Source organism: Rhinatrema bivittatum, chromosome 14, assembly GCF_901001135.1.
Source record: "Rhinatrema bivittatum chromosome 14, aRhiBiv1.1, whole genome shotgun sequence".
NCBI classification, from domain to species: domain Eukaryota; kingdom Metazoa; phylum Chordata; class Amphibia; order Gymnophiona; family Rhinatrematidae; genus Rhinatrema; species Rhinatrema bivittatum.
The window spans coordinates 52,442,878-52,465,532 of NC_042628.1; the positions used below are offsets into that span (position 1 = coordinate 52,442,878).

The 22,655-nt window shown below is 46.2% G+C and overlaps 1 protein-coding gene across 1 annotated transcript in view; it reads left to right on the forward strand.

Annotated features, from left to right (window-relative positions):
* The window catches only part of ERF (ETS2 repressor factor), a 120,470-nt gene that overhangs the window by 13,079 nt on the left and 84,736 nt on the right, over positions 1-22,655 (forward strand). Inside the window, exon 2 of the mRNA XM_029577175.1 lies at positions 16,154-16,216. Coding sequence (XP_029433035.1) covers positions 16,162-16,216 — 55 coding nt within the window. The 5' untranslated portion in view covers positions 16,154-16,161. The remainder of the gene's footprint in view (positions 1-16,153; positions 16,217-22,655) is intronic.

The window sequence follows — 22,655 nt, forward strand, 5'->3', positions numbered from 1 at the left end:
CCCTGCCAGAGTTTTTTCATGGCTAACTCGCGCGCGTGTGTGTTGTTTGTTTTTTTTTTTTGCAAACTCATTTTTATTAAAACATAGGTGATAAAAAAAAAACAACTCCCCGAAGAAGAGATCCAGTGTGTGTGTGTGTGTTTTATTTAAGGTAACACGGGTCATTGTAGTGTAATCTCTCTAGGCCCTCTCCTGTGTTAGCTGCAGCATCTCTGCTGATTACTTCCCAAGGAGGAATGGGGGAGGGGAGAAAAGTGTGTGTCATAGGATTTGTCAGATCTGGGATGCTGCAGAGCCTCCCACACTCGCTCTGGGAAGTTTTAGGAACACAATTACAGAATTTGTCACTGCATACAAGGAAATTAACTTTTTTAAAAAGATATTTCTTTACATTTAATGCATGAAGTGCTTTTTTTTTATGGTGTGCTTGGGTTTGTTTTGGATTAGAGACTTTTCCAAGACTTGTTTTAAAGGGATTTATGCATGAGAAATAGCTTTTACAGAGAGTCTGACTTCCCTGATGTTTGGCAGAGTCCACGTTGTGGTTTGAACAATGAGAATAGTTTTTACTGCAATTCAACTGAGAAGTTACATCTCATAGATTTGTAAACATTTCTTTCGGAAACATTTATACTTTTTTTTCTAAATCACTGGAATTATCTAAGTAAGTTGTGTGGGAAGGGAGGGACGTGTGTAGTAGCTATAATGTGTGGGTGTAGAGCTGGACCGTGTGGGCCTCACATTGTGTATAATGTGTGCGTGTGTAGAGCTGCACCATGTGGGCCTCACATGTATAATGCATGTATGTGTGTAGAGCTGCACGGTGTGGGCCTCACATTGTGTACAATGTGTGTGTGTGTGTAGAGCTGCACCGTGTGGGCCTCACATTGTGTATAATGTGTGTGTGTGTGTGTGTAGAGCTGCACCGTGTGGGCCTCACATTGTGTGTGTGTGTGTGTGTGTGTGTAGAGCTGCACCGTGTGGGCCTCACATTGTGTGTGTGTGTGTGTGTGTGTGTGTGTGTAGAGCTGCACCGTGTGGGCCTCACATTGTGTATAATGTGTGTGCGTGTGTACAGCTGCACCGTGTGGGCCTCACATTGTGTATAATGTGTGTGTGTGTGTGTAGAGCTGCACCGTGTGGGCCTCACATTGTGTGTGTGTGTGTGTAGAGCTGCACCGTGTGGGCCTCACATTGTGTATAATGTGTGTGTGTGTGTAGAGCTGCACCATGTGGGCCTCACCTTGTGTATAATGTATGTGCGTGTGCACAGCTGCACCCTGTGGGCCTCACATTTGTATAATGTGTGTGTGTATAGAGCTGCACCGTGTGGGCCTCGCATTGTGTATAATGTGTATGTGTGTGTGTGTGTTGAGCTGCACCGTGTGGGCCTCACATTGTGTATAATGTGTGTGTGTGTGTAGAGCTGCACCATGTGGGCCTCACCTTGTGTATAATGTGTGTGCGTGTGTACAGCTGCACCGTGTGGGCCTCACATTGTGTATAATGTGTGTGTCGAGCTGCACCGTGTGAGCCTCACACTGTGTGTAATGTGTGTGTGTGTGTGTGTGTCGAGCTGCACCGTGTGGGCCTCACATTGTCTATAATGTGAGTGTGTGTGTGTTGAGCTGCACTGTGTGGGCCTCACATTGTGTATAATGTGAGTGTGTGTGTGTGTGTTGAGCTGCACCGTGTGGGCCTCACATTATGTATAATGTGTGTGTGTGTATAGCTGCACCGTGTAGGCATCACATTGTGTATAATGTGAGTGTGTGAAGAGCTGCACCATGTGGGCCTCAAATTGTGTATAATGTGAGTATGTGTGTAGAGCTGCACCGTGTGGGCCTCACATTGTGTATGCTTTGTGTGTGTGTGTGTGTGTAGTGTTGCACTGTATGGGCCTCACATTGTGTATAATGTGTGTGTGTGTGTAGAGCTGCACCGTGTGGGCCTCACATTGTGTATAATGTGTGAATGTGTGTGTAGAGCTGCACCGTGTGGGCCTCACATTGTGTATAAAGTATCTGTGTGTGTGTGTGTACAGCTGTACCGTGTGAGCCTCACATTGGTAAAATATGTACGTGTGCGTAGAGCTGAACCGTGTGGGCCTCACATTGTGTATAATGCATGTATGTGTGTCATTGTGTATAATGAGTGTGTGTGTAGAGCTTCACAATATGGGCCTCAAATTGTGTATAATGTATGTGCGTGTGCACAGCTGCACCCTGTGGGCCTCACATTTGTATAATGTGTGTGTGTATAGAGCTGCACCGTGTGGGCCTCGCATTGTGTATAATGTGTATGTGTGTGTGTGTGTTGAGCTGCACCGTGTGGGCCTCACATTGTGTATAATGTGTGTGTGTGTGTGTAGAGCTGCACCATGTGGGCCTCACCTTGTGTATAATGTGTGTGCGTGTGTACAGCTGCACCGTGTGGGCCTCACATTGTGTATAATGTGTGTGTCGAGCTGCACCGTGTGAGCCTCACACTGTGTGTAATGTGTGTGTGTGTGTGTGTGTCGAGCTGCACCGTGTGGGCCTCACATTGTCTATAATGTGAGTGTGTGTGTGTTGAGCTGCACTGTGTGGGCCTCACATTGTGTATAATGTGAGTGTGTGTGTGTGTGTTGAGCTGCACCGTGTGGGCCTCACATTATGTATAATGTGTGTGTGTGTAGAGCTGCAGTGTGTGGGCCTCACACTGTGTGTAATGTGTGTGTGTATAGCTGCACCATGTAGGCATCACATTGTGTATAATGTGAGTGTGTGTGTATAGCTGCACCGTGTAGGCATCACATTGTGTATAATGTGAGTGTGTGAAGAGCTGCACCATGTGGGCCTCAAATTGTGTATAATGTGAGTATGTGTGTAGAGCTGCACCGTGTGGGCCTCACATTGTGTATAAAGTATGTGTGTGTGTGTGTAGACTGCACCGTGTGGGCCTCACATTGTGTATAAAGTATGTGTGTGTGTGTGTGTGTGTGTACAGCTGCACTGTGTGGGCCTCACATTGTGTATAAAGTATGTGTGTGTGTGTGTGTGTGTACAGCTGCACTGTGTGGGCCTCACATTGTGTATAAAGTATGTGTGTGTGTGTGTTCAGCTGCACATGTGGGCCTCACATTGTGTATAATGTGAGTGTGTGTGCAGAGCTGCACCGTGTAGGCATCACATTGTGTATAATGTGAGTATGTGTGTGTTGAGCTGCACCGTGTGGGCCTCACATTGTGTAAAATGTGTGTGTGTGTGTGTAGAGCTGCAGCGTGTGGGCCTCACATTGTGTGTAATGTGTGTGTGTTTGTGTCGAGCTGCACCGTGTGGGCCTCACATTATGTATAATGTGTGTGTGTGTAGAGCTGCAGCGTGTGGCCCTCACATTGTGTGTAATATGTGTGTGTGTGTGAGTGTGTGTGTGTGGAGCTGCACCTTGTGGGCCTCACATTGTGAATAATGTGTGTGTGTGTGTGTCGAGCTGCACCATGTGGGCTTCACATTGTGTATAATGTGTGTGCGTGTGTACAGCTGCACCGTGTGGGCCTCACATTGTGTATACAGTGTGTGTGTGTATGTGTGTGTTTAGAGCAACACCGTGTCGGTCTCACATTGTGTATAATGTGAGTGTGTGTGTAGAGCTGCACCGTGTGGGCCTCACATTGTGTATAATGTGAGTGTGTGTGTAGAGCTGCACCGTGTGGGCTTCACATTGTGTATAATGTGAGTGTGTGTGTAGAGCTGCACCGTGTGGGCCTCACATTGTGTATAATGTGAGTGTGTGTGTAGAGCTGCACCGTGTGGGCTTCACATTGTGTATAATGTGTGAATGTGTGTGTAGAGCTGCACCGTGTGGGCCTCACATTGTGTATGCTTTGTGTGTGTGTGTGTGTGTAGTGTTGCACTGTATGGGCCTCACATTGTGTATAATGTGTGTGTGTGTGTAGAGCTGCACCGTGTGGGCCTCACATTGTGTATAATGTGTGAATGTGTGTGTAGAGCTGCACCGTGTGGGCCTCACATTGTGTATAAAGTATCTGTGTGTGTGTGTACAGCTGTACCGTGTGGGCCTCACATTGGTAAAATATGTACGTGTGCGTAGAGCTGAACCGTGTGGGCCTCACATTGTGTATAATGTATGTGCGGGTGTAGAGCTGCTCCTTGTGGGCCTCACATTGTGTATAATGTGTGTGTGTATAGAACTGCACCGTATGGGTCTCACATTGTGTATAAAGTGTGTGTGCGTGTGTAGAGCTGCACCATGTGGGCCTCACATTGTGTATAATGCATGTATGTGTGTCATTGTGTATAATGAGTGTGTGTGTAGAGCTTCACAATATGGGCCTCACATTGTGTATAATGTGTGTGTGTGTGTAGAATTGCACTGTGTGGGCCTCACATTGTGTATAATGCATGTATGTGTGTCATTGTGTATAATGAGTGTGTGTGTAGAGCTTCACAATATGGGCCTCAAATTGTGTATAATGTATGTGCGTGTGCACAGCTGCACCCTGTGGGCCTCACATTTGTATAATGTGTGTGTGTATAGAGCTGCACCGTGTGGGCCTCGCATTGTGTATAATGTGTATGTGTGTGTGTGTGTTGAGCTGCATTGTTTGGGCCTCACATTGTGTGTATAATGTGTGTGCATGTGAATGGCTGCACCGTGTGAGCCTCACATTGTGTATAATGTGTGTGTGTGTGTGTGTGTAGAGCGGCAGCGTGTGGGCCTCACATTGTGTGTAATGTGTGTTTGTGTGTGTGTTGAGCTGCATTGATTGGGCCTCACATTGTGTATAATGTGTGTGCATGTGAACGGCTGCACCGAGTGGGCCTCACATTATGTATAATGCGTGTGTGTGTAGAGCTGCACCGTGTGGGGCTCACATTGTGTATAAAGTGTGTGTGTGTGTGTAGAGCTGCACCGTGTGGGCCTCACGTTGTGTATAATATGTGTGAGTGTGTACAGCTGCACCGTGTGGGCTTCACATTGTGTATAATGTGTGTCTGTGTAGAGCTGCACCATGTGGGCTTCACATTCTGTATAATGTGTGTGTGTTTGTAGAGCTACACCGTGTGGGCCTCACATTGTGTATAATGTATGTGCGTGTGTACAGCTGCACCTTGTGGGCCTCACATTTGTATAATGTGTGTGTGTATAGAGCTGCACCTTGTGGGCCTCACATTGTGTATAATGTGTGTGTGTGTAGAGCTGCACCGTGTGGGCCTCACATTGTGTATAATGTATGTGCGTGTGTACAGCTGCACCTTGTGGGCCTCACATTTGTATAATGTGTGTGTGTATAGAGCTGCACCGTTTGGGCCTCACATTGTATATAATGTGTATGTGTGTGTGCCTGTGTACAGCTGCACCGTGTGGGCCTCACATTGTGTATACTCTGTGTATGTGTGTGTGTAGTGCTGTACTGTATGGGTCTCACATTGTGTATAATATGTGTGCGTGTATACAGCTGCACTGTGTGAGCCTCACATTGTGTATAATGTGAGTGTGTGTGTGGAGCTGCACCTTGTGGGCCTCACATTGTATATAATGTGAATGTGTGTGTCGAGCTGCACCATGTGGGCCTCACATTGTGTATAAAGTGTGTGTGTAGAGCTGCACCGTGTGGGCCTCATATTGTGTATAATGTGTGTGTGTAGAGCTGCAGCGTATGGGCCTCACATTGTGTATAATGTGTGTGCCTGTGTACAGCTGCACCATGTGGGCCTCACATTGTGTATAATTTGTATGTGTATAGAGCTGCACCGTGTGGGCCTCACACTGTGTGCAATGTGTGTGTGTGTGTGTGTGTGTGGAGCTGCACCGTGTGGGCCTCACACTGTGTGTAATATGTGTGTGTGTGTGTATGTAGAGCTGTACCGTGTGGCCTCACATTGTGTATAATGTGAGTGTGTTTGTCGAGCTGCACTATGTGGGCCTCACATTGTGTATAATGTGAGTGTGTGTGTAGAGATGCACAGTGTGGGCCTCACATTGTGTATACTGTGTGTGTGTGTGTGTGTGTGTGTGTGTAGAGCTGCACTGTATGGGCCTCACATTGTGTATAATGTGAGTGTGTGTGTAGAGCTGCACAGTGTAGGCATTACATTGTGTATAATGTGTGTGTGTGCACGTGTGTAGAGCTGCACCGTGTGGGTCCCACATTGTGTATAATGTGTGTGCGTGTATAGCTGCACCGTGTGGGTCTCACATTGTGTATAATGTGTGTGCGTGTGTAGAGCTGCACCGTGTGGGCCTCACATTGTGTATAAAGTATGTGTGTGTGTGTGTGTGTGTAGAGCTGCACCGTGTGGGCCTCACATTGTGTATAATGTGTGTGTGTGTACAGCTGCACCGTGTGGGTCTCACATTGTGTATAATGTATGTGTGTGTGTAGAGCTGCACCGTGTGGGCCTCACATTGTGTATAATGTGTGTCTGTGTAGAGCTGCACCTTGTGGGCCTTACATTTGTATAATGTGTGTGTGTAGAGCTGCACCGTGTGGGCCTCACATTGTGTGTAATGTGTGTGTGTGTGTGTGTGTGTGTGTGTGTGTGTAGAGCTGCACCGTGTGGGCCTCACATTGTGTGTAATGTGTGTGTGTGTGTAGAGCTGCAGCGTGTGGGCCTCACATTGTGTATAATGTGTGTGCATGTGTACAGCTGCACCCTGTGGGCCTCACATTGTGTATAATGTGTGTGCATGTGTATAGCTGCACCGTTTGGGTCTCATATTGTGTGTAATGTGTATGTGTGTGTTTAGAGCAACACCGTGTGGGCCTCACATTGTGTATAATGTGTGTGTGTGTAGAGCTGCACCGTGCGGGCCTCACATTGTGTGTAATGTGTGTGTGTGTAGAGCTGCAGCGTGTGGGCCTCACATTGTGTATAATGTGTGTTCCTGTGTACAGCTGCACCGTGTGGACCTCACATTGTGTATAACGTGTGTGCATGTGTACAGCTGCACCGTGTGGGCCTCACATTGTGTATAATGTGTGTGCATGTGTATAGCTGCACCGTGTGGGTCTCATATTGTGTGTAATATGTATGTGTGTGTTTAGAGCAACACCATGTGGGCCTCATATTGTGTATAATGTGAGTGTGTGTGTATAGCTGCACCGTGTGGGCCTCACATTGTGTATACTGTGTGTGTGTGTGTAGAGCTGCACTTTATGGGTCTCACATTGTGTATAATGTGTGTGCGTGTATACAGCTGCACTGTGTGAGCCTCACATTGTGTATAATGTGAGTGTGTGTGTGTGGAGCTGCACCATGTAGGCATTACATTGTGTATAATGTGTGTGTGAGTGTGTGTAGAGCTGCACCATGTGGGCCTCACTTTATGTATAATGTGAGTGTGTTTGTCAAGCTGCACCGTGTGGGCCTTACATTGTGTATAATGTGTATGTGTGTGTGCCTGTGTACAGCTGCACCGTGTGGGCCTCACATTGTGTATACTCTGTGTGTGTGTAGAGCTGCACTGTGTGGGTCTCACATTGTGTATAATCTGTGTGTGTGTATACAGCTGCACTGTGTGAGCCTCACATTGTGTATAATGTGAGTGTTTGTGTGGAGCTGCACCGTGTGGGCCTCACATTGTGTATAATGTATGTGCGTGTGTAGAGCTGCACCGTGTGGGCCTCACATTGTGTATAATGTATAATTTCTTCCGGCACCGGGAAAGTGCACTGAAAAGCAGTAAAAACTGCTTTTCTGTGCACCCTCTGACTTAATATCATGGCGTTATTAAGTTGGCGGTCCTGAAGAATCGTAAATCCCCCGACAAAGGTAAGGGGGGGGGTTTAGAAAGGGCCGGGGGGGTGGGTTAGGTAGGGGAAGGGAGGGGAAGGTGAGGGGAGGACAAAAGATAGTTCCCTCCGAGGCCGCTCCGATTTCGGAGCGGCCTCGGAGGGAATGGAGGTAGGCTGCGTGGCTCGGCGCGCGCCGGCTATTCGGAATCGGTAGCCTTGCGCGCGCCGATCCAGGAGTTTAGCGGATACGCGCGGCTACGCGCGTATCTACTAAAATCCAGCGTACTTTTGTTTGCGCCTGATGCGCCAACAAAAGTACGCCAAATCGCGCTTTTTGAAAATCTACCCCTATGTGTATAATGTGTGTGTAGAGCTGCACTGTGTGGGGCTCACACTGTGTGTGTGGAGCTGCAATATGTGAGCCTCACACTATGTGTGTAGTGTGTGTGTTTGTGTAGAGCTGCACTAGGTTGGCCTCACATTATTTGTAATGTGTGTGTGTGTAGAACTGCACTGTGTGCTTCACACTCTACAATGTATGTGTAGAGATACACTGTGTGTATAATGTGGGTATAGAGCTGCACCGTGTGAGCCTCACACTATGTGTAATGTATGTGTGTGTAGAGTTGTACCTTGTGAGCCTTACAATGGGGCCAATGTAATAAGTCCCGCGGCAAAACAGGCGCTCATTATGTGCGCGGGTTTTGATCACCGCGGGTGGCGGAAGCTGCTGCTTCCGCGGTATGCAAAAAACATAAATTATGCAAATTACTTGCGCCCAGAAATCCACGCACTTATGGAAGAATGCGTGTACCTAAGTGAGGTATAGGGCCTATGGCTGCAACTGCGTTCAAAACCCACGCGATAATCCACACATAAAAGTGAGGAAGCGGGTCTTCCTATTAAGTGAAAGTATGACCCTGGAAAGTATTTTTAAATATTTTCAATAACCGTGTTGCAGAAAACAGAGCAAATATTTTCATGGATGCTAGTTCACAACAATCATGCCGCTCTTCTGGCCGTGTATCTGTCCATCCCGGGATGCGCCTACCTCAGACACTGTGAAAAGCTGGCCACTCTGAAGCTGAGATAGGCGCTCAGCCAGGCGCTTATCAGGCTGCTAGTGCTCTGTTCGTGGCAGAAAAATCTGCAAGATCGGGCGTCCAGAAAGGTGCCTAGCGTATCTTGCCGTTTGGGCGCTCAGCTAGGTGCTTAGTTGGCTTGCATATTTGCACTTTTGGGTGCCCAGAAAGGCGCTTAGTTACTGTTGCCGCTCGGGTGCGACCAAGTAAGCGCCTAGCTCAGCACCCGAGCAGCAATGGTAGCTAGGCACCTTTCCGGGCACCTGACAACATACATTCGCGACCAAGTAAGCGCCTAGCTCAGCACCCAAGAGGCAACAGTAAGGCTAGGCGCTTTACTTGGTCGCGAATGTATGCTGTTGGGCGCTTAGGGAAGCACCTACCTAAGCTGGCCGTTCCGACGCCCAGAAATGCGCCTAGATAAGCTGGCCACTCAGACACCAGGATAGGCACTCAGCTAGGTGGTTTTCAGGATGCTCAGACGCCAACATTGGTCCCCCAAGCCGGCGCTGACAATTAACTTATGCCATGACCATGGTGGTAAAAAACCCGCATTAAAAAACCCGCATTAGCGCGGCTCCCTGCATTGCCTATGATTAGCTAATCACCTCGTTTGCGTGCCTTTAGCATGCATTCGTGCAGGAAAAACCGCGGGTCTGTGAGCGCGTTCATATGCGCTTCTTTCCCATGCACAAAACCCTTATTACATTCCCGTACAGGGCTTTGCGCGGGAAAGCGCATATAGAAACCTGTGTACACCCGCTCACAAACTCGCGGCAGCTTCAGCGCACCTTATTACATTGGCCCCAATATGAGTAATGTGTGTGTGTGTAGAGCTGCACCATGTGGGCCTCACAGTGAATGATGGACCAGGATCCTGCTGCTGCTTTTCTCTGTTTTAGTCCCATTTAAGCCACCAGCCCAGAGGTGCAGCCACAGGCAGGACTCATTCTCCCAGAATGTACTGTTCTGACAGGAAACAGATTGCTGGGGGGAGGCACTCCACTTCCTCATTCATTCTTACTGTTCCACATTCAGTTTAGGGTTCCCACCTCACCCAGGTCAACCAAACAGACTGTCCCCATTGCCTGTAGGGAAATGTAGCCCTATTTAGGAGAAATCAGAACTATAAATCCATGCATATTTTGGGGGGGAAAACAGAACTGGATCAGCCTGTTTGGATTGACCTGAGTGAGGTGACAACCCTAGCGTCTGTGAAGGAGAAAGCGTGCGGCAGTGAATGGTAGGGGACAGTATGCACAGGCAGTGAGTCTATAAGTGTAGTGCAAAGGGAGCAAATATAAAGAGTGTGCGAGGAGTGCGTGGAAAGGAGGCCCTGTGTAAATGGCCAGAGTGCAGAGAGTGAATATGCACAGGCAGTGAGTGTCAAAAGCCAGTGCATAATGAGTGTAGAGGAGCGTGAAAGGACTGTGCACAAGGGGCAGTGTGTGTAAGGAGTGAGTGTAACAAAAGGAAGATTGTGCAAAGAGGGAATGTGAAAGGGCAGAGTGTGCAGGGCTTTGGTGTGGAAGGCTGTGGCACATCCTTAGCAGTGCTGGGGGATATGTGGCAGACTGCACTGGCCAATTGGACTTTACTTGTTAACATCTCCTGTGCTGGGGAAGTCTTCCTCAGTTGGAGAGCATAGGGTTAAACCCCTGGAAGATTTGGGGCTTGGGAGATGCAGGCAGGGTCTCTGAAAGGCTTTGGGAGGCAAGGGCTGCTCCCATCTTCTGTATCTCCTAGAATTGGCTGTTCAGCTTCAGTCAGAATCTGCTTTGTTGTTTTAATTATTGCTAGAAATTAATAAGTTGCAGTGGGTGTGTCTGTGGCAGAGTGCACAGAGGCATACTCCAGCCCAGGACAGGCTGCTGGCACCAGCAAGAATAAACCACAGGTTTCCTGAAGCAAAATGCAGACGCTCCCTCCACTGCTGTAAAGTCTGTGTGAGAGGGCTGAGGACTCAATACACATACACACACATCTACTGTATATCTTTCACATGCACTTACACACACACACACACACATTACCATATCTTTCACATGTGCTCACACACACACATCTACTGTATATCTTTCACATGCACTTACACACACACACACACACACGTTACCATATCTTTCACATGTGCTCACACACACACATCTACTGTATATCTTTCACATGCACTTACACACACACACACACGTTACCATATCTTTCACATGTGCTCACACACACACATCTACTGTATATCTTTCACATGCACTTACACACACACACACACACACACATTACCATATCTTTCACATGTGCTCACACACACACATCTACTGTATATCTTTCACATGCACTTACACACACACACACACATTACCATATCTTTCACATGTGCTCACACACACACATCTACTGTATATCTTTCACATGCACTTACACACACACACACACACACACACACACACACATTACCATATCTTTCACATGTGCTCACACACACACATCTACTGTATATCTTTCACATGCACTTACACACACACACACATTACCATATCTTTCACATGTGCTCACACACACACATCTACTGTATATCTTTCACATGCACTTACACACACACACACACACACACACACACATTACCATATCTTTCACATGTGCTCACACACACACACATCTACTGTATATCTTTCAAATGCACTTACACACACACACACACGTTACCATATCTTTCACATGTGCTCACACACACACACATCTACTGTATATCTTTCACATGCACTTACACACACACACATACACACACACATGTTACCATATCTTTCACATGTGCTCACACAAACACATCTACTGTATATCTTTCACATGCACTTACACACACACACACACGTTACCATATCTTTCACATGTGCTCACACACACACATCTACTGTATATCTTTCACATGCACTTACACACACACACACACGTTACCATATCTTTCACATGTGCTCACACACACACATCTACTGTATATCTTTCACATGCACTTACAAACACACACACACACACACACGTTACCATATCTTTCACATGTGCTCACACACACACACATCTACTGTATATCTTTCACATGCACTTACACACACACACATACACACACACATGTTACCATATCTTTCACATGTGCTCACACACACACACACACACACACGTTACCATATCTTTCACATGCTCACACACACACATCTACTGTATATCTTTCACATGTGCTTGCACATACACACATGCTGCTATATATCTTTTACATATGCTTACACACACACACACGCTGCTGTATATCTTTCATATGTGTTTATACACACATGCTGTTATCTTTCACATGTGCTTACACACACGTTACCATATCTTTCACATGTGCTTACACACACACATCTACTGTATATCTTGCACATGTGCTCACACACACACATCTACTGTATATCTTTCACATTTGCTTAAACACACACACACACATCTACCATATGTTACTGTATATCTTTCACGTGTGGTTATACACACATGCACACCTGTGCTACCATATATCTTTCACATGTGCATACACACACACATGCTATATATCTTTCACGTGCATATACACACACATACATGCTACTGTATATCTTCCACATGTGCTTACACACACACACATGCTACTATAAATCTTTCACAGGTGCTTACACACACATAGGAAACACAGATTCATATACAGAACTAGAAAACCATTCACACTCACAGTGACACAGATTTACACAGATATACATAATGCAACCCAACACACAGAGAAGTGTACTGGACACCACCAACTTGATTAAAAAGAATTTGCAGATGCAATTTGATATGTGCCCTGTACTTATTACATCCTATGGGGCGATGCAATACAGTGCACTCAGCACTTATAACTCGCAGTCGGACACGGGATAAATAGGCGCTAATCCACCCCCTAATGCAGGCGTTAATAGCTGAGCGCAGGTAAAAGAAGTACAGAAAAGCAGAAAAAACTGCTTTTCTGTACTTCTTTTTTAAAGTAAAAAAAATAAAATAAAATAACTCGGCAGACCACCGAGTTATGAAGACCGATGCCGGTAAAGGCGGCCATTTTCATTACTGGCAGACAGGCAGGTTATGAAAACCGAGGCTGAGTTTAACGGCGTCGGTCTTCATAACCGGCAGCTGCGGCGGGTCGCATTAGCAAGGAGGCGCTAAGGTCGCCATGCGTGCATTAAGAAAGCGGGCGCTGAAAAGTCAGCGCCCGCTTTCCGCAAACATTATTGCATCGGCCCCTATGAATTTCAGAAGGAGGCTTTCTTTGGCACAAGGCAAGTATTAAGAAGAGCATTAGTAGTAAATCTGAGAGAATGAGATTATTCTTGATTTACCCTGGTTGAGGAATGAGGTTCATTCCTGTCAATCCATATGGAGACATTATTCCAGAGAAACATACAGACATAAATCCCCAGCCCCCTTACAGCTCCAGGGGTTTGCAAAGCACATCCAGAGAGAAGAGCAGAGGGTGACCATTTTCAGAGAGGATGGCTGAACACAAACTTTATTTTGGATGTCTGTGTCATCAAACACAAACTACTTGGCAGAATCCAATCTTCTGAACCTGTCTAGCACCAATGGCTGAACCAGTAAGGGAGTCCCAGTTCAGTGCTGGCCTCTGCCCCATCTCCTGGCCTCAATGCTGGGATCTGTCACACAGGAAATTCAGCTGTCCCCTTGCTGCCTCTCTCTCAAGGACACTTTAACCACTTAAGGAGCCCTGTGAAAACTTTTGTGGATGGGTCCTCTTTTATCCTTTCCATATGGACTACCACCCTCCACTGTCACCCTCTCGCCCCTCCCTGACCGCACCACTCTCCTCCGCTCTGCTCCCAATCCCAGCACTCGTCTCCTTTTCTGAATGCCCATCCCCCCCTCCACCCAGGCCGCATACCTTCTCTTCCTTCCAGCCTGCAGACAGGCTGAAACAAGCATGCCTTTACCTTCTTCTGGCCTGCTTGGACCGACTGATCCCCAGGAGTGGCTTCCTCGTCCAAGTCCTCTCCTCCTGCTGTGCAGAGAACCGGAGGGAAAGGGGTAAAACTGGAGCAGAGCAGATAATCATTTCCAGCCTCATCCCCTACCCTCCTATTCCTTGCACGCAGGAGGAAGAGCCGAGTTAGGGAACAGTATAGCTCTTCTCTGCTCTGCTTTTCTGGGCCCCCTGCTATGCAGGGCCCGGGGCAGCTCCCATAGGTTGAAATGGCCCTGCTGTCTCCTACCCATCACCCGTCATCATACTCTCTTATGCCCTGCACTTTATCACCCCCTGCCACCCCCATCTCTTTCTCCATTGCCCCCCCTCCCCTCACACTCGCTCCCAGTTTACCCACACAAATTCATCTGCTTAATCGTCTGCACAAATTTTTCATAAAAATGTACCCACGTACTTTTGGTAATCTAAAAGCACAAGTGTGAATCCAAAGCCCTCTCTGATCCCATCCCTAGGAATGGCGGGGGGGGGGGGGGGCCACGTGCCAGAACATAACCCGTGCATGGAAGTTTACTCACATATCAGGCAGGCAGCCCTGTAAAAGGCCATTTCTGTGCGTAAAGCACTGTTTCAGCTGAAGAGGCTCCACTGAAAATGACCCTTTTTGCGGGTCATAGGCAGGGTCATTTGCAACAGGACGTCTGCAGGTAAAGCAATGTTTTACACGCAGGAACGGATTTTTACAAAATCACCCGCCTGCTTTATGACATGTCCAAGTGTAAGTTTACCTGGAATGGGCGGAGGTGTTCCTGGGGGTGGAGCTGGGGGGGGGGGGTGTCTGAGCTTACACCGATACCGATACAGTAAAAGTCGCGGGAGAGCAGGCCACTCTCCTGTGTGCGCGATTCAGTAAAAAGAAATATTCAAATTAGGGCCCATGGTAAAAAGAGGCGCTAGGGACACTAGCGCGTCCCTAGCGCCTCTTTTTTGACAGGAGCAGCAGCTGTCAGTGAATGTGACAATTTTGCCGGCGTCGGTTCTCAAACCCACTGACAGCCACGGGTTCGGAAACCGGATGCCGGCAAAATTGAGCATCTGGTTTTCAACCCGCGAGCCACAGGCCGATTTTACTTTTTTTTTTTTTTTACTTTTTAATTATTTTTAACTTTTAGGACCTCCAAAAACGCGCGTCCAAACGCAGGTTAACAGTGCGCTGTACTGTATCGGCCTGATAATTTGGGATCTTAAAACACATTAGCATCATTTTTCATGAAAAACGTGCGCGGATGATATAGGAGATGGAACTTATGCGGCTAGATTTGGTGAAATGTTTCAAAGCAGATTTATGTGCGGAAGACCTCTGGCTCACTCTCCCCTCCCACCCTTCATCCCCTCTCATATTAGCTCTGCCCCATCAGCCTTCCTGGGCTCCAATGTTTAAAGAGAAGGACAGCAACAGCTATAGCACAGTCCCTGTGCTGCCACTGCCTGTCTCTGCAGGATCCTGCTCCTTCCATTACTGGCTGTACTTCCATCCAGTAAGAAGTACAGGTGGTAGAGGAGCAGGAGGCTGGACAAGAGAAATATGGGCTCTGCCAGCTGACTGCCTTTATCCTCCAGCTGTGCTCCTGCAGTCTGGTGCCTGGTGGGATGAGCTCTGCTAGCCAACCTATGCCTCCTGCTCTCTTCAGCTGCTAGAAGGACGTTCTGTTCCTCCTCTTCAGCAGTTGGCAGAATGGGCTCTACCATTTGCCCTTGGTCTCCTCTTCTCTTTGACAGCTGGCAGGATGGGCTCCATCAGTTGTCCCAGACCTCTTCCTTTCTTAGGGGGCTGCCATAGGCCTCCTCTTCAGCTGCTAAAAGGATGGGATTTGCCAGTTGTCTTGGGCTTCCTCTTCTCTTTCACAGCTGGGGGGAGGGCTTTGCCAGCTGCCCAGGCCTCTTCCTCTCTTTGAGGGCTGGCAGCTTGGACTCTGCCAATCAATATGGGCCTCCTCCTCTCTTCAGCTACTAGCAGGATGGGCATTGCCAGTTTCTCCAGGCTTCCGTCTTTCTTTAGTGGGATGGATTTGCCAGTTGCTTCAAGCCTTCTCCTCTCTTCAACTGCTAGCGGAATGGGTCCTGCCATTGGTCTTTTGGGGATTCAATGAATATCCTGAAGGTCCTGACTATATGCCACTGCTCTATGAGTACTAAACCCTGGCATTCTCCTCTGTGAGAGACAGCTTGCGTGTTCCTGTTTCTTTTGGAAACAGCAGTCTGTAGATGGGCTGGTGAATCTCTGTGATTCAGATGGGGGAGAGGCTGAGTTGGGCAGACAATCTAATTTTTCCTTCTTTTTTGTCCCCCCCGCAGGCTGCAGCATGTATTGCCGGTGTCTTCCTCCAAGGAAGAGGAGTAGCTCAGCATGGGGACAAGGTAAGCTCCATCCCACTCTAACCTGTCCATCCTTACCACAAGAGACAGAGAGAGACGCAAAACACCCAGAGTGGAAAAGCACCCTCCTTACCACCATTCACCCTGGATCTGGGAATGGGGTTCTGCAGAGGGTGTGCAGTGGCAAAAAGGCAGCAGCTCCTATCCAGATCAGATGTGGTCAGCATTTTGAGAAAAGGATGAGTGATATTACTTGGGGCCTTGATCCATCTCCTCTTGGACCAGGTGCCTGCTGCATCAAAAGCAGCTCTGTCACAACTATTTGGAAAAAGCAGGAGCTTGAGTCATCAGCATTACTTTCTCGTCCAGTGGGTTTGCCCAGATGTGTATAATGGAAGTCACAGAGGGGCCTTCAGCTGTTCCCAGTTCCTAGTTCCATCCTCCTTCCTCTGCCAGATGTCCTGGAACCTGGGGTAGCCAAAACAGAGGCAAAAGACAAGCCATAGAAAAATGTAAACCAGCAAAACCAGAAGTGCTGTCAGCAACACTTTTTAGACATACAACAGTATGTCCAAAATATTGAAAAATATATTTTAAAAAAGTATGTATGATAAACCAATACAATAGAATTAAATATAAATAGAGGTAAAGGCATTAAAAGCCAACAGCATTCAGACATGAAGATCGGTTGTGGCATTGTTGATGAAATAAAAGTCCAGGAAACCCCACTGCTTCTATTAAGTAGACTTTACTGGATGCTTCCTTAAAGATTTAGGTCTACACCATGGACCTTTAACTTAGTTTTCAGGAAAAATCCTCTGCCTCCCTTCTCCTTTGCAGTTTGGATTCTCCGTCTTCCGAGAAGGAAGTTCAAGGGTCTTGTTATGGCCGTCCCTGAGTACCTTCATCACCATTTAGAGTCTACCCGGTGGGATAACAATTGTTTTTTTTTCCCACTAGTGGGGACTTTTGAGGGAAATTTTGTAATCTGCAATGGAACTTCTGTGGGTAAAGCAATGTTTTATGTGCAGAAATGCCCTTTTACAAAAATGGCCTGCTTGATATGCGGCTAATCTTACGGGCACATCTCCTCTTCATAGGTGGGTTTACTTGGACTGACAGGAGGCGCTCTCGGGGGTAGGGGAGAGGTGGGAGAAGGGCCTGGACGTCCGTGCCTAAGTTTGGATTTTAAAAAGTATCAGGATAATTTTCAAAGGAAAATATAAATGTAAATGTAACATACTATCGTAACAATTGTATGCGGGTAAAGTGCATGCAGAGATAAAAGAACATCAGAACATACCATACTGGGTCAGACCAAGTGTCCATCAAGTCCAGCATCCTGTTTCCACAGAGGCCAAACCAGACCACAAGAACCTGGCAAGTACCCAAAAACTAAGTCTATTCCATGTTACCGTTGCTAGTAACAGCAGTGGCTATTTTCTAAGTCAACTTAATTAATAGCAGGTAATGGACTTCTCCTCCAAGAACTTATCCAATCCATTTTTAAACACAGCTACACTAACTGCACTAACCACATCCTCTGGCAACAAATTCCAGAGTTTAATTGTGCATTGAGTGAAAAATAATTTTCTCCGATTTGTTTTAAATGTGCCACATGCTAACTTCATGGAGTGCCCCCTAGTCCTTCTGTTATCCGAAACAGTAAATAACTGATTCACATTTACCCATTCTAGACCTCTCATGATTTTAAACACCTCTATCTGTACAGACTTTTATCCGTAGGCAATGCAGAAGGACTATGAGGTGGGGTCAGGTGGGAGCAGACAGCAATGCAAATCATTTTTGCATTTTAAAAAATGTGTGCTGTTTCTTTCAGGGGAAAAGAATCCACAAAAAAAGCAGGTGCAACTCCCTGTGGGAGCTTCCCCCCCCCCCCGGACACACACCGTCTTTCCCATGGAGAAAAGGGTGCAGAGTCCCTCAGGGAAAAGTCCACCCACACAGTTTTTAAAACGTAAGCCCCTGGAGGCTTTGTTTCCTTTTACCTTGGTTGTCCTTGGTGATGTATTGGTTAAATTTCCCCTGAGGCAGGTGATTTGCCGAAACCTGGCCATGGTGGGACTTTTTAAATTACTATTGCATTTATTTACTATCTTAATTGTATTTATTTGTTTAAATTATTTTTTGTATTTGTATTTGCTCTGTTTACATTTAATTACATTTTATGGGTTTATCACACTTACCTTATTTTCTTTTTTTTTTAAATTTTTTACATCCTTTGGTAGTTGACACATTTCTGGTTTTGCTGATACTTAAGAAAGAAACCAAATCTGTCTCACTTACCAATGTCCACGATCCTGGCCTGAATGGGTCCTCCCCACTGAGCACCTAGCAGTGAATGTGTAGAAGTGTTATCTGCACACACAAAACTGTGTAAATCAGTCTATATGGCTGCTGGAGTACGTTTGAGTGTGTGCTTATGTGTTGTCAGTATATAGAGTATGCTGGGTACTTTACTGGTTTTGTATGTATCTGTTCATATGGTTTTCCAGCTCAGCTTGAACATGCAGTTTACCAGGGAGCTTTCCAGCCTGGGCATGCAGTGTGCCGGGAATCTCTTTCAGCCAGGACATGCAGTTGCCCAGGAATCTCCTTCAGCCAGGGCATGCAGTGTGTCAGGAATCTCTTTCAGCCAGGGCATGCAGTGTGCCAATAATCTCTTTCAGCCAGGGCATGCAGTGTGCCAATAATCTCTTTCAGCCAGGACATGCAGTGTGCCAATAATCTCTTTCAGCCAGGGCATGCAGTGTGCCAATAATCTCTTTCAGCCAGGGCATGCAGTGTGTCAGGAATCTCTTTCAGCCAGGACATGCAGTGTGTCAGGAATCTCTTTCAGCCAGGGCATGCAGTGTGCCAAGAATCTCCTTCAGCCAGGGCATGCAGTGTGTCATGAATCTCCTTCAGCTAGGGCATGCAGTGTGTCAGGAATCTCCTTCAGCCAGGGCATGCAATGTACCAGGAACTTCCCAGTCTGGGTCTGCTGTATGCCAGGAACTTCCCAATTTAGGCCTGCAGTGTGCCGGGAACTTCTTTCAGTCGGGGCATGCAGTGTGTTGGGAGCCCCCTCAGGCTGCAAACACTTTCTTTCTCTGAAGCTGCTAGGTGTGAGCTGAGCATTGCATCAGAAACTGGAGATATAGGCACACAACAAAAGCTGTCTGTGTTTAAAAGAAGGTGGGGACTGGGCTGGGCTGAGCTGGGGGGGGGGGAATAGGGTTAGGAGAGAAAATAAACAGCTCTTTAATGATGCCCCTGGGCCCAGCCCTGGCATCCTTACTGCAGGGACCTGATTACACCAGGCACCACACCTCTCTGGAAGAGAGAAGAAAGGTGTGTGTGGGCAGAAGCCATGTCTCCCTGTGCACGACTGACTTCTGCTCTAACTATCCAACCCACAACACGTGCTCACGGCTCCTTTCTATGTGCAGTCACATATAGAGAGACCAAGACCCATAGTCACACACACAAACCTACAGGAAGAAAAAAAACATCTGCATACAGAGGGCTTCATGCGGGTGAAATGGCTTGACTGACAATCACTCTCCCCAAATGCAGCTAAAACCACATGCAGGCTCCAGGGCACGGATACTTTTAGCCACCTTGTCAAGAGGCGTTCTCATGGGCATGCCTGGGCTGGATGCATGTCCCCAACCCAGTTTTGTGGTTCTGTTTTACCTCTGCGCCGACCTTCCTGAAACCTGCTGAGAGCACAACGCTTCCCCCCGCACGTCTGCGCCTGCTTTTTCTGCGGCTGCCCTTCACACAGAAGATAACATGCACAGATCTGAAAATGCGATGTCCGGCCTTCTTTTTCAACCTCCCGACCTAAACATGACCCTGGGAAACAACTATGGCTAAATTGTGTACGTCCTTTCGGCTGCATTCACGGAAATTATTATTTACCTATGTAAATGGCTTTGAAAATCGCCTTCTCCATTTCCAAATGTATGCATGCTATTTTGAACCAACCCAACTCTGTCTTCTGCACAAATAACAAGTGTAAAGTATATGAACACATGGGCTGTTGGAAAGCTGCTCTCACTGCTGACTAGCGAGAGACACATATTTATTTATTTATTTATTTATTTAATACTTTTTATATACTGACTTTTCATGCGAACATATCAAATCGGTTTATAGTAGTTAGCAATTACGCGGATGACATTCAGATCCTCATCCCGATAATGGAATCCCTCCACAAAACGTGGTCTTACTGGTACAGCTGCCTTTCGGCAATCAAAAACATGCTAACAAGCCTCAACCTCGTGCTAAATACTAGCAAAACTGAAATCCTCATAATAGCTCCAGACAAGTGCTCTCTATTCAACCCAACTAGTTCCACCCAACTCTCCTTCACATCAATCGACCACACGCCACAAGTAAGAGATCTTGGTGTACTTCTGGACAACCAACTCAACTTCACCAAGTTCATAAACAATACTACCAAAGACTGCTTCTTCAAATTGCAAGTCTTAAAAAAATTAAAACCTCTTCTACACTTCCGAGACTTCCGCTTGGTACTACAATCTATCATCCTCCCTAAACTGGACTATTGCAACTCACTCCTCCTGGGCCTGCCAGCCAACACCATCAAACCACTTCAGATGGTCCAGAACGCGACGGCCAGAATTCTCACTAACACCAAAAAATGGGATCACATCACCCCTATCCTCCAAAATCTTCACTGGCTGCCTATAAAATTTAGGATACAATTTAAATCCCTCATGATGATTCACAAGGCTCTTCACAACATCTCCCCCCTCAACCTATCCTTCCAACTACAGCAACACATCTCCAATAGACCAATCAGAAGTGCATACCAGAACATGCTTCACACCCAGCCAACAAAAACCTCATTGAGGAAACGAGCTCTGTCCACTGCAGGTCCCCATCTTTGGAACCTGCTCCCACCGGACCTCCGCCAAGAACCATGCCTTCCGACATTCAGAAAGAAGCTAAAGACTTGGCTATTCACTCAAGCTTTCCCTGAGAGCTAAAATCTGCTGAAGCGACAGACGATATACCTACCTCTGTACATATGTTCCTGATTTATGGTTCCCAGTTACATTTAATTGAGTTTATGAAAGTTCTCTTTAATAGTTTTCCTGTATACTTGTGTTAATGTATTCTGCCTTGAGGCGACTGTTTTAATGTATTTCCGCCCTGGAGGCGACTGTTCAGTTCCTTGTAAACCGGTGCGATATGTATTCTTTACAGGAACATCGGTATATAAAAATAATAAATAAATAAATAAATTAATTAATTAATCATTTAAAATTATTTGCATTTCCAAAGAAGAAATAAATAAATACATTATTTCATAATATAATTAACATAGCAAACTAAATAGTATGCTAAATAATCAAAATTTAAACACAGAGAGGTAGTATAGTTAGGGTAGAGATAGTATAATAAAAATAAAACTATACATTACCTTGGTATTAAATCAGAAGTGTAAGATAATTATGCTAACAGCTCTTGGTAGGCTTGTTTAAAAAGCCAAGTTTTAATCCCCTTTTTAAATAATTTGATGTCAGCTTCTAGTCATAATTCCTGCAGGATGGAGTTCCATAGAAGGGGTCCAGCAATAGAGATAGATCTTTCTCTTACATTATTTAGGTGGGCAATTTTGGGGGAAGGAATTGGTAGCATCCCTGTTCCGGTTGATCTGTTGGTTCTTGAGGGGGTGTGGAAGTGACATGAAGAGGTTAGCCATTCAGTTTTTTCATTGTAGAGGGTTTTGTGTATTAGTGATAAGATTTTATGCTGGGCCCTGTATTTGACCGGCAGCCAATGAAGTTCTTTTAATATTGGGGTGATATATTCAGATCTTCTAGTACCTGTCAAGAGTCTAGCTGCAGAGTTCTGCAGAAGTTGCAATGATCTTGTTATATTTGTGGGAAGGCCTAAGAATAGTGAGTTACAGTAGTCTAATCTTGATAAGACAAGTGCCTATAAGACAGTTCTAAAGTCTTTAGGGAATAGGAGGGGTTTTAATCTTTTGAGTATGTTTAATTTGTGGTACTTGCTAACTTCAAGGACTAGGGGGCATTCCATGAAGTTAGCAAGTAGCACATTTAAGAATAATCGGAGAAAATTCTTTTTCACTCAATGCACAATAAAGCTCTGGAATTTGTTGCCAGAGGATGTAGTTAGTGCAGTTAGTGTAGCTGGGTTCAAAAAAGGTTTGGATAAGTTCTTGGAGAAGTCCATTATCGGCTATTAATCAAGTTTACTTAGGGAATAGCCACTGCTATTAATTGCATCAATAGCATGGGATCTTCTTAGTGTTTGGGTAATTGCCAGGTTCTTGTGGCCTGGTTTGGCCTCTGTTGGAAACAGGATGCTGGGTTTGATGGACCCTTGGTCTGACCCAGCATGGCAATTTCTTATGTTCTTATGAAGTAACCATTGCTTATGATTTTTTTAATGCAGGGTTTCATGGAGAATTCGCAAT